The 18148-nt window shown below is 41.5% G+C and overlaps 1 protein-coding gene across 3 annotated transcripts; it reads right to left on the bottom strand.

Moving 5' to 3' along the window:
* Positions 1-1264: 1264 nt before the first annotated feature.
* Positions 1265-16268, bottom strand: CPO (carboxypeptidase O). Of its 3 annotated transcripts, none has more exons than XM_024564108.3 (9): positions 16140-16268; positions 12054-12153; positions 10484-10585; positions 9461-9565; positions 8459-8569; positions 7276-7366; positions 5956-6158; positions 2538-2622; positions 1265-1667 (listed from the first exon to the last, which is right to left on the bottom strand). In XM_024564108.3, exons 1-9 carry the CDS (start codon positions 16205-16207, stop codon positions 1402-1404), a joined length of 1131 nt encoding a protein of 376 aa, XP_024419876.2. In that variant the 5' UTR covers positions 16208-16268; the 3' UTR covers positions 1265-1401. The 3 variants fall into 3 exon arrangements, with proteins under 3 accessions (XP_024419876.2, XP_045053893.2, XP_045053894.2); XM_045197958.3 differs by having other exon boundaries at positions 12054-12255; positions 16140-16255; XM_045197959.3 differs by lacking the exon at positions 16140-16268 and adding an exon at positions 12896-12958.
* Between the last annotated feature and the right edge of the window lie 1880 nt (positions 16269-18148).

The raw sequence follows: 18148 nt of genomic DNA, 5'->3' as shown, positions 1-18148 counted from the left end.
TGTAAACTAGAACTCCTATAGTACTTGGAGGGCCAAGTCATTAAGATACAGTCTTAGAAACCAAAACATAGGCTAGATTAAGGCTCGTAACCTGGCTCTGCAGGCACAGCTCCCTGCTTTCTTCTTCCAAATGACATTGGTGGCCACTTCCTTTTCTCCCCTCCTAGGCTGGCCATTGATGAAAACCAGCCATTTTCTCCTGACAACGCTACTGTTGTGGAGTTGGCATTTTTATGTAAATAGCTGTTCTCTGATTCATTAAGCCTCATTGCCTCTGACATTTTCCTTTTTGACCCTTATCAGCCACACTCGGCCAAAATGCAAAGAAATAAAAAGGACAAAGAAAGGCAATAAAAGGGTTACAACCAAGGAGTGTATTGTGTCTGTGACCAACAAGGAAACTTGGAAATGGGTGACTGAACACCCAAGGATGCCCTGTCGTCAGTCAGTCAGCGCTACAACATTTGTTCGAAGCCTGACAAGCGCTTAGCACCATTTCAAGGTGTCACATAGAGATACATAGGAAGTGATGGTCATAGATGCTACTTTAAGAACACTTGCAGTTTAACAGACAAGATAGCACAATTAATGCCTGTATACATGTGAGCATATAATTTGGCCCTTGCTTACCTCTCTAATTACTCATTATTTCTCTTCATAGCACCTGTCACAAGCTGCGCTTGTTTAGCTTATTCACCTGTGTTCTTGATTACTATGGCCCCCTGAGATGAGATTTGCCTGACAGGCAACAGCGTGTCCATTCCAACTGTTTATGGCCAGCACCCTCAGTCTCACCCCCTAAACTCACGGGAATAGAGATTCCAAGAGGACAGGGACTATGTCCACCTCATTCAGCATTGTAACCCCAGAGCTTAGCAAAATCTATGTAATAGAGTGTCCAAAAAATTATTTGCACAAATAAATAAAATCAGCAACAGATATATAGAGATTATATAACTTATCTTCTGAATGCTGCTGCCAACTCAGTAACACAAAATTAAGTACAAACCTGGTTCAAAGGCAGAACAAAATTTTCAAAGAATTTAGATAGGAAAAACATCTCCCAACCCCAGGACAGCTTCCCTAAAACTGACTGCAGTTGCAGATGTGAGCGCAGCCCAGATCAGCCAAGCTGGTCCTAACTGACCGATGGATTCACGAGTCTTTGAACTTTAGAGAGGTTAGGTTTATAGCATTATGGCAGCAATAACTAATATTATATTCTTCAAAAGTAATAAAAAATTACTTATCAACAAAACAAGCATTGCAATTCAAACATGGTTTATCTTTATTGAAATAGTATTTGTAGTTACATTATTTGTTTCCTCTATGGCCAAAGAGAAACACCTTCTCTGCAACCACATCATGCCTCAGGGCTGAGCAGGCCTGGGTGGGGTGGACTCAGAAAAGAGACCCGAAGGGCACTAGCAGGCTCAGCACCACAGCTGAGGTAGATGTCACCTTCCCGGCGCTGCTTGAGTGCCAGTATTTGGCATGCACGTCATCCAGGATGGAAAGCACAGCCGCCATGGTCTCCTCACAGGTGTCCTGAATCTGAGCTTCTGGCAGAACAAACTGATATGTACCGTTGTCCCTCAGCTCAAATGTGTATGAGAAGGGGATCCCAATGTCCTTAGCCCAGTCTCTTGAAGACCCTGATAAGGCATCTACAAATGAAATCATTTAGACAGAGTTAGAAATTGTATAGTGAAAGCACAGATTCCTGTCAGCCATTCCAGGAGTAAAGGTTCAATCCAGAAAAATAAACAACTCCTTCATGTTAGGGTCTCATGGATAGCTGTCTTCTCCCTCTCCTTGACATGAAGCCTCTGTAGGGTGGGAATGACTCTCGTTTGGCCTCCCTGTCTCCCTCCACCAGTCCCTCCTACCCCCACAGAACCTAGGATTATGCCTGACACATCGCAGGAGTTTGGTTAAAGTTTCTCAGCTGAATCAAAGACCAGAAAACCTAATGTTTTAAGACAAGAGTAAATTGACATAAAGGAACAGAAACAAAATGGCCATCAGAAAAAATATTATGCAAATATTATCTAGGTGGCCGTCTGGTGGGTGGAAGAAATGATGATAGGTGATGAGGAAAAGCAGTGTGCACTTCTTTCAACTAAATTATTTCTTTTCTTTTTCTTTTTTAGATCTTTTCTCCAGGCCCCACCTGCTCTGCTGGCTGAGCCTGATGGGTTCTCTGGGAACTGAATCAACACACCAAAGCTCATTGGAAAATGTCCTTCGCGTTAACCCTTGTGCCTTCTCCCTGCCAACTCTTTTTAACTGAAGCCAGAGGGAGTTCTGGTCTTAGCCAGTGTATTAATTTTTTCTTTGAGCTCACACCTTATCCCTGGAGAGCATAATTCTGGATTTGTACAGACTCCCTTTTATCTATGGCCATTTTGATTTGTAAAACTTCCTGTTGATCCCAGGAACTCTCATCTCCCTCTCCCGCCTACCCCACTCCCCAAAGTTCACTGACTTCTTTGGTGCCTTGGATACTATTGAAGAGGTGAAAAAAAGATACTTACATAAAATATCTGCACTCGCTCCAACTCTATAATTGGTTCCATGCTTTGCTTTCAGTGCATTTGCTGCCTTCTGTCCAACTTGGATCTGGAGGTGGGAAATGCAGAGACAGATATCTGGTGTTAAAAATAAAACCAGCAATCCAGAGGGTTTGGTATTTAGTCCAAATCCATCTTAAGAGTTGCAGACCAGCTTTCTCACTTCCCGTTGGACATCTATACCAAGGTAGTCTGTGGGTACTTCAGACTATACACACTCAAACCCAGTAAGTGGGGGGCTTTCATATTTCTGGCTTATCACATTCCTCCAAACACATGGAAAATCGTCTTTGACCCTTCTTCTTTCAAATAGCAACTTTTAGTTCCAGGGCCATCACCCTATTTCAGTCTCATTACCTCTGCAATGGACTATTGTCATCTTCTAAGGTGGTTGGTTATGGCCCTGGCATGTGTATGGGAGGATGGAGCTTGGGATGGGATATGGGGTTGATATGGGAAGAATTCAAATGGAAAGAATCTCAGCCCCTAAAACATTAGAATTCTTATAGCTATTCCAATTTCAAAGCCGTTTAGAACAAGGCTATATATAGTTATGTTTCCCCTGCCTAGTGATTGCCAAGTTGTCTATCACACAGCATACTATTTATCATGATTTCTACACATTTATGGTTTTGTAAACATATAGAGATTAATTGCCAGACTCAGTAGTTGTAAATAACACTAGAAATGGAACCCCCCCTGAAAAGTTGGCTTGACCGTGTCTTTGTGTGCTCCGTCAAAGCTGCCCGTAAGAACCTAAAACCTCTGCTAGCTGGCTTCAGCTAGGTTCAGACAAGGCGGGATCATTTTTACACTGTCTTTTGGTTGAAAATTCTTGAAATGACTGTTTATGCTAACTCTTCAGCACCTGAGACTGTAAGAGACACCGAATTAAAGAATCTTTCTCAATTCAGTGTGCCAATTTCTGCGTATAATACTAAAAGTTTGTCTGTCATTCCCATCTTAGTTACCTTCCAATAACTTCCAATAATGGTGACGTCACAGCTCCAGGTCTCTCCTGACTTCTCGCCCCCCCTTGCCTGTGGCCAGAAGCCCTACCCAGATGGCCAATTAGCAGCGGAAGACTCTCTAACCTTTCAATCTTGCAAAATGGTCACGTAGTATCTGTTTTGATGAACCAAGAAGGGAATGAAATTCCCTAGAAAACTTCTGGAATATATGGGCCTCTTCTTTCTAGTGGAAAGCCCGTCCAATCAAAGATCTGTAATGGCCTGTCTTTGTGGTCATTTGTGTTTGCCACAGATCCCGTTAAGTAGGAAGTAAACGTCCATGACAAATATCACAAACCAAAGAATAAGGAGAGTTCTCGGTCTGTCAATTGAAATCTCTGCTTCTGCAGACTTTTTAAATGAAGAAATGGAACTTCTAGGGCTAAGAAATGAGGGGGAAATAGGACACAGTGCAACGAGCATCAAAACTGGTAACGGTTCCCAGCAGGTGTAAACACTCCCTGCGCCAGTGCGGGGTGGTCAGATGAGTGTAACCCCTGGAGTCTGAAGGTATCAGTTCCAGCCCCGGCTCTGCCATTCACTGTCCACAGGAGCTCTGGAAATGCAGTAAACTCAAGGTCTCAATTTCTACATCTCCAAAGGGAGCTCGTTGTATTGTCACGAGTGTAAGATGAGATAATGACTATAAAATCCTTTTGAAAATTACAAAGGCCAAGGCAAATATTAGTTATTTCACATATCTTGCAAAATGATCACATAGTACAAATGCCCAAAAACTTTGCAAGAGGGATAGTGAGGGTACCACTGTCTCTTGACTACTGGGGAGAAGACGCATTCAGCAAAGCTCTGCTGCTTTTCCTTTTTGTGCCCAGATGTGTGTTTTATGGGCCCTGCTCTGGGGGAAGAGGGGCAGCATGTGCTTGAGAACCCTTGGGTCCCCAGGCCTCTGTGACCTCAAGAACAGAGTAAACTTAGTCTCCATCCATCCTAGCAGGTGTTGATAGTGAAGAGTTTGTTTTAAAAAAATAAATAAGATAAAATAACAAGTGGTGGTGAGAATGTGGAATAATTGGAACCCTTGCACACTGTTGGTGGAAATTAAAAGATGCAACTGCTGTTAAAACAGTTTGACGGTTCCTCGAAAAATTAAAAATAGAATGGTCATATGACGCACCCACTTTTGCTTACATACTCAAAAGAATTAAAAGCGGAATCTCGGGGGATATTGTACACCTATGTTCACAGCAGCATTTTTTTGAAATGGCCAAAATGTGGGAACAAGTCAAATGTCCATTGATAGATAACAGACAAAGGAAATCGCTCTATACATACAATATAAGATTATTTACCCTTAAAACGGAAGGAGATTCTGACACATGGCACAACATGAATGAACCTTGAGAACATTATGCTAAGTGAGATAAACCTGTCACAAAAAGACAGGTGCTGTATGATCCCACTTACACAAGGTATCCAGAGTGGCCAAACTCATAGAAAAAGACAGCAGAATGGCGATTTCCAGGGGCAAAAGGGACAGAGATTGTGGTTTAGTGGGTATAGAGTTTCCATTACGCAAGATAAAAAAGTCTCAGAGATTGGTTGCATAATAATGTGAATATTCTGAACTGTCTGCTTAAAAGTGGTTAAGGTGGTAAATTTCATGTTATATGTGTTTTATTACAATTAAAAATTGAAAAAAATATTTTTTAAAAAGATACAAATATTACAGTCCTAAATTTACTCTCCCTTTGATGTGTGCCTGCTGCTCTCTGGTTCACACGAGGGCAGGGAGCCTAGTCCTTTTCAGCAACTCTGCCCATGATGGTTCAGGCTAAACACAGCTTCAGAGAAGGACCCGGATGAGACAAGGGTCACTTTCCCTGCCCGGGCTTGGATTTCACCAGCATTTCCCCTTGCAAAGACTCCTAGCAAATATTAGAGGCAGCGTTTATTAGAAAATAAAGCATTGTGTTTAGCAGAGAAGAGAGCAGATATTATTTAGCCATGTTATTTTAGGTATGCCGATTTCCACTAACAGCTGGCAAGTTCTTTAACACACGGTTCAAAAGCTATAATTGCTGAACGGAGCTTCAAGAGAATTTACAAAAATGAGAGCACGTTCCTGCAGATTATTAACATAATCATCTCATTTATATTATAGATGAATACCTAAGATGTCTCCCAACTTGACATTTTATGAAACAGGTAGTTAATTAATGTAGGTAAAGCAGCGTTTAACCTGCAACCTTCCCAGCAGGTGGCTGGCAATGTGTAAAAAGCAGGAGAAATACAAAAGGAGAACTGAGAACAAAAGCAGGGCTGGAGCCAAAAATCTAGGAAATGGAAATCAGGCAAAGGAAAGCCGGGATTCTACTGAGCCTTCTCTAAAGCCTTGGGTGCTCTGGTCTTACCAGTTCTTCATGGTTACTTGGTTTATTTTTTGTGTAGCCGTAAGGTGTGAGAATGAGCTGCCCATAAGAGTGCATGGTCAGGAAGCACAGAACGTCCTCTTTCTTGCTCTCTATAAGGCCGGAGACGGCTTTCGTCTCAGGTTCAGACACGGGGCCTGCCCCACAGAACGTTTCATCGTGGCAGTCTTTAGATGCGCCAATACCTGGAATACACAGGAAACCGCAGACAAGGCACCATGATGTTAGTTTGGAACTGACAGAGGGTACAAGTCATCCTCACTCAAGGCCACTGGGGGTGGGTCGGGGCTTGACCTCGCTTGTCTAAATTAGTCCTGGATATGTGAGTCAACGTGGATCGTCATTCGAGGAGGAACTCAGAAAGGCAGAAGGGCTGACGTTCGGGTTTAGGAATAAGCTCCAGTGCTTACGTGGCCCGGGAAGGAAAGTGTAAAATGGAACAGCATTTTCAGTCATCTTTAACTTGAACTTGTGGTGGGCCATGACACAAATTGTTGGGAACCAGTTCTCAGGCTCCTAATGTCAAACTGCAACATAGTCTTTCTTGTTGGCCTCAGTGTCTCTCTCCCTGTCTTACTAGTTTGAGTCTCATTAGAGCTCCTTTGTGAGTACTGAAGCCGCCTGTCCTCCTCACCACTAATAGAAGGCCCGCCAGTTGAGCACCTGGTTGCACGCTGGGCACTGTGGGCAGCCCCTCCTAAGCGGCATCTCATTGAATCCCTACAACAACCTCCTGGGAAGAGGGCATCCCTATGGGCCCGCATTTTAAGTGAGAGAAAATGAAAATGGGGAAGTAAAGTAATTTTTCCAAGATCACATGGCCCGTACGTCTGAATTTTAACCTTTGCCATCTGGTTTTTAACCAGACTGCTCTTACGCATTCCTACTTCTGCATTTCCTTCCGCTTCCCTGCGCGTGTCCATGAGGAGACTGTGTTTGCCTTGTTTACCTCTGCCCTCCTGCTGTAAAATAGTCTGCAAGGAGAATTCTCTGCTTTTCCTTCTCTTCATGATAATTCATATATTTCAGAACAAAGAGATGGATTTCAAACACGTTCACACTGGCTTAGGTCTTCTTGGCCCTAGCTGAGCCGGCCTCACTTGAAGAGACTCCTGCACTTGCGTGTTGCTGCTGTTTAATATCATCCCTTTAGAGGGAACACACAGGCCAGGGACCCCAGCCAGCTGTACAAAATTAGATGTTTATTTTCAAAAGTTATATCTCTAGTAATTCGCCTCTTTTCTGGCTTCTCGACTCCATGTTCTTTTCCCCCATCAATTTAACTACTAAACTGGTACTTACTACACCAAGATGAGTTGAAATTTCGATTGATATCTGTCCCAAAACACACGCCATCATTATGGGATGAACGGGACTTCCTCCAAAGCCGGTCCTGCACAGGGGAACACAGGGATGGCCCCATTCTAAGGTCTCATGAATCACAGTGTTAGGAGTGATGGGTGGTCCTCAGGTATAAAAGGTCATTCCTAGGATTGTCTGGAAGACTTGCCCTCAACATGACAAAGGTTGTGCATATACTTTTTAGTCTTGCAGACAGTCTACCAGCCCCCAGTAACAGGAGCACTGTAAGCCCTCGTATTGGAGGGAGTAATCTGGCTTTTTTCCTCATGAGCAGATTAGCAGTGTCTGGTGGATGTGATCAGGGAAAGCTTCAGAGAACCATTTTTTTAGGTCCAAGTGATACAGGATGAAAGGGAAATAGCTTGGCAGATGGAACAAGGCTGTTTCAGATGTATCAGGGACAGTCTCTGCACCGCTCTGGAAGCAGAAGACTAATGCGTGGACATGAGGGTAAAGACAAGTTTCACCAGACAAGCGCAGAGGAAGGGACTTCATTCACCTGCTGGGCGAAAGGCTTTTGCGGAGCTAGGGGGTCCAGTGAAGGGCTTTGGGTGAGGGGGATTGCTGGGGGAGGGGGAGGAATAAATACTCTCTAGAAACGCGGGCTCTTATTTGTGGGGTTATATGCTTTAGAAACACTGACAAGGGGAAATTGTTTACTAAATGAAAAGCATTAGGAGATGTTTGCCCCCAATATGAATGATCACAATGAAAAAGGAAGGCTGGGTTTACATGTATCCATCATTTTTGTCCCTCGTGCTTCTGGAGGTGGACACAGGGAGATGTAGGAATTTACACGCATATATTCCTGAGCAGGGGGCAGGCAACCCACAAACTTTAAGGAGATGCAGTTGGAGAAAACATGTCTGTCTGGAAAACTGGGAACATGTCAAAAAAAAATAAGACACAAATGTGCTGGACTTCAACTCTGAAAAGGCCTCTTCGATACTGAACTTCAATTGTTGGCTTAAATATGTTAGGTTGAACTTTATCCCAAACAGGATTTCTTTCTTTACGTGACCACAAAACATTTTATAGCTGTGATGACTGAGGTCAGAAAAAATGAACTGGAGTCAAGATCTAGTTTATGAAGTCATCCCAGAACCAAGTTCAATGTACTCACAGTTGTCCAAGTATAAATATAGCCATCTATGTTAAGAACTGGAAGCACATAGAAATCCAGGTACGTAAGGAACCTTCTTATCCTTGAGTTGTCTTGATAGTTTTGTAGAATCTGGAAATATAAGAGAGAAACATTTGGAATCATCCTGGGAAGAGGTCCTTTTCTCTCCTTAATTTTTAAATGATTTCATTTCCTCCTAAGAGATGACCACAACCTCCACCCTCCATTCTCCACCCTCCAGCCCACCTCAGGTGCCTCTTGGATAGGGTGGTGGTTCTCAAACTTCAGGATGCATCAGAATCTCCTGGAGGACTTGTTACAATACGGATCGCCTGGCTCGAGCCCCCCATGAACTCCCGCACCCCTAATCCACTAGGTCTGAGGCAGTGAGGTGGAGCCTGACAACTGGCATTTCTGACAAGATCCCAGTTACACTGATGCTTCTAGGAACCACTGGAGAACTACTCTTTGTGGGTTCGATTCCTTATGTTTGGGTTTCTGAAAGGACTGACACACAAAAATATTTTACTTTTAAAGGTTCTTTGTTCCCTCAAGGGAAGGAGATAGGACATTTGCAAAAATTCACTGTGCTAGGTATTTTCCATATGGTAATCTCTTAATTCACACAACAGACCTCTGAAGTAGTCATTTTCTACTCCTTTTACAGGTGAAAAACTAGGGCTTCTAGTGATAGACAATTTGCTCAAGACTATTTGAAAGAGGCGGAGCCAGGGTTCACTCATCTCTGACCTCTAAGGTGTATTTTCTTTTACATTGGGATATGTTTGTCTTCCACTAAAAATAATTTTGAAAGCACTGGAAAAAGATCAGAATACCTCACAGTTCAGTGAAGATACTCATTAATTCCATTTCCCTTGGGGAGAAGGAGTAGCTCAGTTGAGAGTCGCCATGCCAACATGTCAATGAAGCAGCCTTCCTACACCACCAAGACGTGACAGGTGATTTGTGGTTAACCATTACGAGGAAGCTGAAGACACTCACTTCTTTCACAAACCACTGGCAGAAAGCAGGGGCAATCCATTCCCTGGCATGAATTCCACAGTCCATCCAAATGATCTTCTTGGTGTTGTCGGATGGTTGGCTGATCTGGAGGGAACATCTGTGCTCTGTTACCAAGCAAGCACTTATTATTGGAAGCCTCTGTGCAAAGTTATCAGGCTTTTTCTTTCTCTAGAGGTCCCTTTCTTATTCCGCTGGGTGGTTTGAAGCATGAGGCAAAGATGCTTGCAGAGATAACACGCCAATAGGACCCTCCCTCGGCTACTCTTGCTCTCCTGTGAGTGATCCCAGCTGTTGGCTTAGGACTGTAGGCTGACTCCCCACACCCCCACCAAAAACCATGTAGGGAAACTGGAGATAGGGTTATCCCCGTGGCTATGCTATTATGTGGCTGTGTGACCTTGTACAAGTTACCTCACGTCTCTGGGTCTTGGTTTCCTTAACCACACAATGAAAGAATTGAAAAATGAGTGGGCTCTGATTGATGTGTGAGTGGGAGATTTCCCCTGATAGTCTGTCCTCTCTCACCTCTGCGTGAGCAGTGGAGGCACCCAGACCTCACAGAGCCAGCCACGCGGTCAGAATGTCTAAGGTCTTCTCCAGCTCTACCATTCATGATTCTGAGTTCCTCAGTCTTAGCAGAAAGGAGGGAGACCCAGCATGGAGACAATAAAGGTATAAACTCTTCTATTTCGGGGCCTTTCTGTTTTTAAGTCCTACCTCCATGGGCCTGCCCAACTATTCCAAATTCTCTTTTCTCTAGAACTTGATTTCACCCAGATGATTAACGTGTAAACATTTACAAGTTTTAAATTTTAAAAGCCCATTTTGGGGTGGAAAAGGCAGGGGGTTTTTTTGTTTGTTTGTTTGTTAGATTTTTTTTTTGCACTGCCTCTTTTAATTTTGTCTGCTTTTCTACTAAAGCCCATGAATAGTAAACAAATACCTTGGGTGAGAGAGAGACCCCTCTTCACCAGAAAGGCAACTCTCAGCCTTCGCACTCACCTTCAAATAATACATGGGCCGCCTCTCGTAGGTCATTCCTAGGAAATGCTGTGTCACCACATCTGCGTACTTCTCGCTTATCTGGCTCATCCACTGATAGATCTGAAATAGCCAGGGAGGACCGCAGTTATCCATCAGAAGATTGTTTGCTCGCCTCTAATTAAGATAACTGCTTCTTTCATTACGATAATGAACTCTGTACTCTTTGCTCTGCATTACAACAGCTGTGTGCTAAACAAGCTAGAACACGAAACCAATGACTTATTACCCACCCCCTCCCATTTTCTCTACAGATCTACTCTGCCATAAGTCTTGGGACACTTTGTCTATCTTTACAAAGAACTTACTAAGAATTAACAATTTCCACTGACCATACTTCAGAAACATTACACAACACACCCTTCAAATGGCCACCGGACTTAGCTTCTGTGTGACACCCAATCATGCCAGCAATTTAATGAAGGCTTATTTTGTGGGATCTTCTTCCATCTTTATGAATCTCAACAATATTTTTTGCTAACGTCCGTGGTTCCAAGTTTAGAGAAAAGGTGGGTAATCCCTTCATAGACTATGCCAACAGAAACTTAAACCTAGCTCCAGTCAATCATTTTGATTAAACTGGGCAGACCTGAATAGATGTTGATTTAATTGCAAGGCTCACACCATACTTAGAAAAGAAGTCTTTCATTTTTGCCTGTAAGTCCTAGGGCCCTGTAAGAGTGGCTGGAATAAGGGAGTTCACAGACATAAGACACGAAATAGTCATCAGGATGATGGGAAACCTCCCGTACTTTTAAATCGTTCTTGTACTATTTGGAAAAAAATTCTGGAAAATATTAACATGTTCCCAAATATCGAGAATAACTGGTAAATCCTGCCTGGAGGGCAACTTGTACATTTATATAAATAATTTACATGTGTATGCCCTTTAACCCAGCAATTCTATTTTTAAAAATGTTTACTTCAGATAGTTTTGCATAATGTCACACATACACCCACTCACACCTACTTATATATATTTGATTTAATTTTTTACTGTGATTAGTTCTAGAAATCACCAAGCATATCTTAGTAACAATACAAATAGTTATTTGAAAAAAAAGCTGTTTTTCTCTTAAGAACTGCTGAGGCTGTCTCTTGCATGCATCCTACAAGAAATATCACATTTTCAGCTAAATGTGATTGAGTCAGAAGGCTGCTCGTCCCCACATCACACACCCAATGTACACACTGGCCGAGCCCTGCTCAAACTGGCTAAGAACTTGATAGACGAGAGTGAAGGTTAATTCTGGTCCATGTTCACACTAACATAACTGGTTAGGGTGCTCTTTTCCTCCTTTTGTTGGTGGTTTGCCTTTTTTTATTTCACAGCACCAGCATCTGTAGCTCCAATGGCGCTGGTCGGAGGTAGGGAGGGTAATGGCTGGGAATGCACGACCTCAGTGCCCAGGCACGTCTCCACCTCGCGTTTGGAGCCTCTCCAGTCGGTGGATGGTAACAGCGAACCATCCCCACACGACCTAAAGCAAGCGGTGCCCACCGCCACCCCTCGCCATGTATTCCCGCTCACCTCCTCCATGGGGTGGTACTTGTTATAAGCATAGGTCTCCAGGCCCCTCCACGGAATCACTGTCTTGTCCACAACCTTTCGTGTGTGCCTTGCCAGTGATCTGCAAAGGCGGGAAGTCAGACGAGGGGCAGGGAAGACACTGGGATGTCGGGAGGGTGGGAAGGTGGATGTAAACAGTAGCGGAAAGCCGTGTGCACGACACCTGGGGGATAAAGTCATTTATGTCCTTCGGGTGAATACCGTTCTCCCAGGTTATTCTTTTTTTCTGAATATTTTGTTACACAGGCTAAATTACACTATAACCCAGAAAATGGGCATAAAACATTTATTAGTCCATGTTTAAAAATGTTGTATCTCTGATTTGGACTACAAAGAGCAAAATGAGTATTTACATTATAAGGTCGCTAGGAAATGATTTTAGTGCGTTTTTGGAATGGGAGAGGAAAGGGGATGAAGCCAATGAGAAGGATGCCTTTTCCGCCCTCCCTTCTTCCTCATTCCTCGCACTGGTCGTCCTGCCTGTCATGTCCTGCGTGACATCATTGGAGATGCTATCACCACGGGGCTGGGACGAGCTGTGGTCACTGTGGGTCGGAGCAGCCCTGTGTCCTTCGTTTGGGTCAGCAAATGCCGGGCCTCTTTACCACAGTTACCTTCTCAGCGGTGGGAAAGGAGTACCTGGAGGAGTAGGGTGGGGGTCTGCAAAATGTGTGAGTTTGTTGTCTCCTGAGCCCGGGTCCATGTCACATGCAAAAAAAAGTGAACAGTCTGGAATTGGAATGAAAATCCCTGATATTAAAAGTGCCGATCACTTTCACGTGGAGTTAAACACAATACTTAACCTGCACGCATCCAGGTCCTTAGTTCAGGCAATGTTTAAACCACATCCTTAGAGAAGGCAGGTCCCTGGTTCTACGCAGTTTCTTGGGTGCTGCATAATACAGGTAGAGAAGGAGGGGAAAAGTAGCTAATCTGCCAAAGTATCACTAGTCTCATCTCACCGATCAAATGAAAAGATGATTATACTTTGGGTATTCTTTTAGAATAAGAATTCATAAAATGTCTAACAGAGCAAATGACCCTTTACAGTACCTTATTAATAAATACTGAAGATCAAAGATTAATGAAATTTTGATGTATGCAGAAGCAAAATAAACCCTAATGAATACTGAAGCAAATTTTGTGTTTTACATACTTAGTAAGAAATGGCTTCGTAAGTATTTCATGACAGCAAAATATTTTCAAACTTTTTTCCCCATTTACAAAATTAACACGTGCTTACATCAGAAAATTTAGAAAGTACAGAGAGGAGAAAAACAGGAAAGAAAAAAAATCTTCAATAATCCCATCTTCTTGAGTTAACCACTGTTGGTATTTTGGCCTATTTCCTGTCAGTCTTTTGTCTGTGCATATTTTTCTCTTAAACAGTACAGATTATATCTATATTTAATTTTGTATTAACTCCTCCATATTCTGTATTCTACCAGAGACATTTCCTCAAACCCATAAAAACTCTTTATAAACATTATATTTAATGACTAATATTTAACTGTAGGTATATATTACATACTATCATTTACTTAAATTTATCATCTGTGCTGGATATTAAAGCTATTTTCCTTTTTTGTTTTGAGGGTTTTTCGGCTATTTTAAGTAATTCTGGACTTAATGACTTTTTGCATGAATCTTTGTGCTCACTTCTGATTGTTTCCTTGAGTTACATTCCAGGAAGAAGAATTAGTAGGTCAAAGAGAATGAATATTTTCAAGGCATTTGATTCATCCTGCTTAGTCCCAAATGACCCTACAGACTTACACTTTAATTGGGAGTAGGCGATGTATATGAGAGTCCTCCTCAAGAGAAAGATTACAAAACTTGTGATCTCTCTTAACTGTTGATTTTCTCCACTATCGTTACATAACTTCTAGTGAGTAAATAGCATAAAAATGGCAGCTGATTTATGTTTTGAGTTGGTAAGAGCCATATAAAAATGGACACTATTTTATACCAGTAAATGGTAATGAAATGAAAACAGCCACCTAGGATCAGGGCTAGCAGATGTGAAAAGTTCCCATCAGGTGCAGTCACAGGGCTCTCCAATGGGCGCTGTCTCTGCGGAGCCCCACTGCCTGCGCTGAATCACCTGCGATTTAACCTGGGCTTGGAGGTCATTATTTTAAATAAAAGTTTTAATGCATCTTCATTGTAGAATACTTGCAAAATGAAGAATAGTTAGTTGAGGGAAAGGAAAAAATCACCAACAAGGATAACAATTACCATTTTGGTACATAGTTTTTCTATATGTCTCTAACTATGTAATTACATTTTGCATCCTGCATCTTTCCTTTAGCACAGAACATGTATTTTCCCATGCTATTAAAATTTTATCATAATCATTATTCTAAAGGATGAATAATATTCCATCACTATATATGTCAGTATTTACATAGCCTAGTATGGTACTTTTAGATTGTTTCTAAACATTGCAATATTTAATATAATATTTATATCATAAATGAGGCTGCATTTCAGTGCATAGATTTTTTCCATAATTTTATTTATTTTTTCAGTCCAGATTTCCAGAAGCAGAAATACTAGATCAAAAAATGTGTAAGTTTTAAGACTCTCGATACTTTTAAAGAGGATGATATTTTTTTCCATTCAAAGCCTTGTAGGAACTGTAAGAGTCTTTGTCTCTAGTTTATAAATGAATGATTTTATAAGGGAAGATAAATGTAGTATTTGTATCAAACCAAGTAAACTAATGGAAAAAACTAAGAAGGCAATGTTCAAACAGGTTTTGACATCACAAAAATCCCGGGCTCTCTTTATGTATCTGAAGTCAGACCCTCTGTGAAGCTAAGGAACATGTTGAGGTCACACAGAGGGTATGGGCAAAAAATCTTGCTCTGTGAGAGCAAGTTTATTGCAAGATTCTTTTAACCATGAAGGAAAAAAGGAAACACTTTGTAACTACATATGCTTGATGAGATGATGTATCAAATGAGCAAAATATTGAGTTATGTATGAACAAGGGAAACGATACTTTATATAGTAACTACACCATACACAGAGAGAGACACACATTCAGGGTTTTAAAAGTACTGTGTATTTACAGAAGTAATGACTGATTATGAATACGGAAAGAACACAAAAATTAGCAAATGACATGAATGTGCAACTTATAAATTAGTAAAATGAATAATAAACAAGACAAAATATTTAACCTTATTAGAAATCAACAGAATGCAAAACAAGTCATCCGCTGGTATTTTTCACTTACCAAATTGGCAAACATGTTAAAAAATACTTTTATATACTGTTGTTGGAAATATAGATGGGTGCACCTTTTCTAGAGGGCAACCTGGCAATGTGCAGCAAGATTCTTAAAATTTTCTCAGCTCCTGACCCAGAAATTACAATTTTCATCACTTATGTTAAGAAAATAATCAAAACTTTGCAAAAAATATTGCTGTAGCTGGATGCTTATCATGGTATTATTTATGAAAATGACAAAGTAGAAATCAAATAAATGCCCCATAGAGTAACAATAATGTGTTGTAAATGAATTATAAATGTCATAGGAAAAGTTTTATCACATAATTTAACTGAAAATTTTTGGCAAGAGTACTATATACATAATAAGCTGGCTAGGTAGCTACTTAGAAATGTTAACAGTAATGGCCTCCTTGTGATAGTATTTGGTGTTTTTAAGAATTTTACTTTAATAATTTTAAGAATTTTTTCTTGATAATTAGAATAATGTGATTTACTAATAGGAAACAATGTAAATGGGGGACAGAATTTTTACTATAATTTCTTTTTTCAGTCACAAAACATGACATTTCTATTGGTATTTATCATGCATGGTGGCAGAAAATGTTTATTAGATATTTATTCATCTATTCAAAGATTATTAGAGAAACGTTTAATGATAAAAGTTCAGTGATCTTCACTGCTCTCATCTTACAGTGGTGTGTGGGGGAAAGAATCGAGGAAAATCCCCCTGTGTTTATCTTGAGAAAACTTTTACTTTTGGACAATCTAAAGCATAATAGTCAGCCCTTCTTCCCACTTCCCACTCACCTATTATGTCCCAGCCCCCTAAGGACCAGCATCCCCAAGAGGTAAATCGTCCCAAGCAGAGGCTTCATTCTTCTTCAGACAGAGCTAGGAAGTCCTGGGCCTGCCCCGCAGGTCAATGGATGACGAGTCTCTGGGACTGCACCCAGGGGTTGGCTCCCACAGTAAAGATAAGATAAGCCAATCAGTGGATGTCTCAGCAGAAACCTATGTGAACAGTGGCTTCATTAACTCCATCATGTCCTCAAACAGCTTTTCTAAATGGTGGAAGATTCTACCATTTGATTTTTCATTTCTCCTATAAAACTGAATTTACACAAGCCCTGGGCTCCACCAGAAAGAAGTTTCTTCTCTGTTTCTAGGAATCCACATCACCTGGTCTCAGGAGCTGACCAATTCCACTGTCCACAAGTTCGCTGGATGTAATAGGTCGTGTATCTTCTGCTCTAGTCATGGTGAGCACGATTATTATTCAGGATCTCCATTCCCCTCTGAATCTAAGGCTTTATTTGGGGTCAAGTGCCTTCTCTTGTTCTGAGAGACCACATCACCAGCTTCTCAAACAAAACCAGGTCTCTCCAAATAGGTGCAGTGAAAACATTTAAAATCCTTTCTCACGTGGATTTTCCCGCACACTCCTCTCACATAAAGGACTCTATCAGACAACCCACCACATTGTCGGACAAACCCAGGATATCCCTGGATTTCAAACAGTGACCAGCAAAAGGAAGGGCTCAGGTTAGAATTACTGTGGAAAGTCTAACTGACCAAGGCAAAAGCTAGTGCAGAGAAGGGAAGGATTTGAACAGAGTCCTTGGCATTTGATGGCCAGTCTAAGTTTTTTGCCCTATAATCATTCATTCATCTATCCACTCATCCTACAAAAGTGCAGTGGGTACTTAGTATATACCAGGCACTGGTATGAAGATGAATACATACAAAGATGAATGAGGCAAACAGAATCTCTGCCGTGATGAAACTCACAGTAGAGTGGAGAAAACAATAAACAACTATACAAATATATATATGTAATTTTAATTAGAAGGAATCAAATTAAGGTGATAGGGGGTGTTTGTGGGCCAAGAATATACTGAGATAGAGAGGTCTCTCCCGACTATGACAATTTTTGAGTTAAGTTCTAAATGATATAATTAAAGCAAAGGTTGTAAAAAAAAGTGTTGTAGGTAAAGGGGGAAGCATCTGTAGGAATCCTAGGGAAGAAAGGAGCTTAATGTGATCAAGGAACTGGACGAAAGCCAGTGTTTGAGTGAAGTGGGAGCAAGAGAGAGTGATGAAAGATGAACTCAGGGAGAGAGACAAGGACCAGATCTTGTCATAGTATGTACTTTGGATTTTACTCTAGGAAATCAGTGAAAAAGTTTTGGTTTTGTATTTTAAAGGATTCTGCTGGCTGCTAGATAGAGAGAAGACAAGAGAAGGACAAGAATGGAAACAGAAAGACCAGCTAGGCCCTGGCTGCTGTGGCTCAGTGGATTGAGTGCCAGCCTGTGAACTAAAGGGTCACCAGTTCAATTCCCAGTCAGGGCACATGCCTGGATGTGGGCCAGGTCCCCAGTGGGGGGCGCACAAGAGGCAAACACACATTGATGTTTCTCTCTCTCTCCTCCCTCCCTTCCCCTCTGTTTAAAAATAAATAAATATAATCTTTAAAAAAAGAAGACAGCTGGGAAGATAACATTCCAGGGGAGAGATGATGGAGATTCAGGCCAACCAGTGGTGGTGAAATATTGAGACCTGGTCACACTGAGAATTGATTTTAGAAGTGGACGCAATGAATTTGCTTATGGAATGAATATAAGGTGTGAGGAAACTAGGAAACTCGAGAACAACTCCTAGATTTGGGGGCCAAGAATTTGAGTGAATTGTGGTGACATTTTATGAAATAGGGAAAATCAAGGGATGAGTAGGCTTGAGGGGATGAAAAGTCAAGAACTCTCTTGAGCTCTGATAAGGTTCAGATGCTTATTAGACACCCAGAGGATTGTTACGTG

This window comes from Desmodus rotundus, chromosome 2, assembly GCF_022682495.2.
Source record: "Desmodus rotundus isolate HL8 chromosome 2, HLdesRot8A.1, whole genome shotgun sequence".
In the NCBI taxonomy this organism is placed as follows: domain Eukaryota; kingdom Metazoa; phylum Chordata; class Mammalia; order Chiroptera; family Phyllostomidae; genus Desmodus; species Desmodus rotundus.
This window is presented reverse-complemented; position numbering and strand designations above follow the sequence as displayed.

Coding starts and splice junctions, on each gene's coding strand:
- CPO (XM_045197958.3), bottom strand. CDS start 16,207: ATGAAGCCTCTGCTTGGGACGATTTACCTCTTGGGGATGCTGGTCCTT. Junction 8,570..9,460: donor GCCAGTGGTTTGTGAAAGAA/GTGAGTGTCTTC, acceptor TTATATTTCCAG/ATTCTACAAAACTATCAAGA. Junction 1,668..2,537: donor AGCGAGTGCAGATATTTTAT/GTAAGTATCTTT, acceptor TTTCATTTGTAG/ATGCCTTATCAGGGTCTTCA.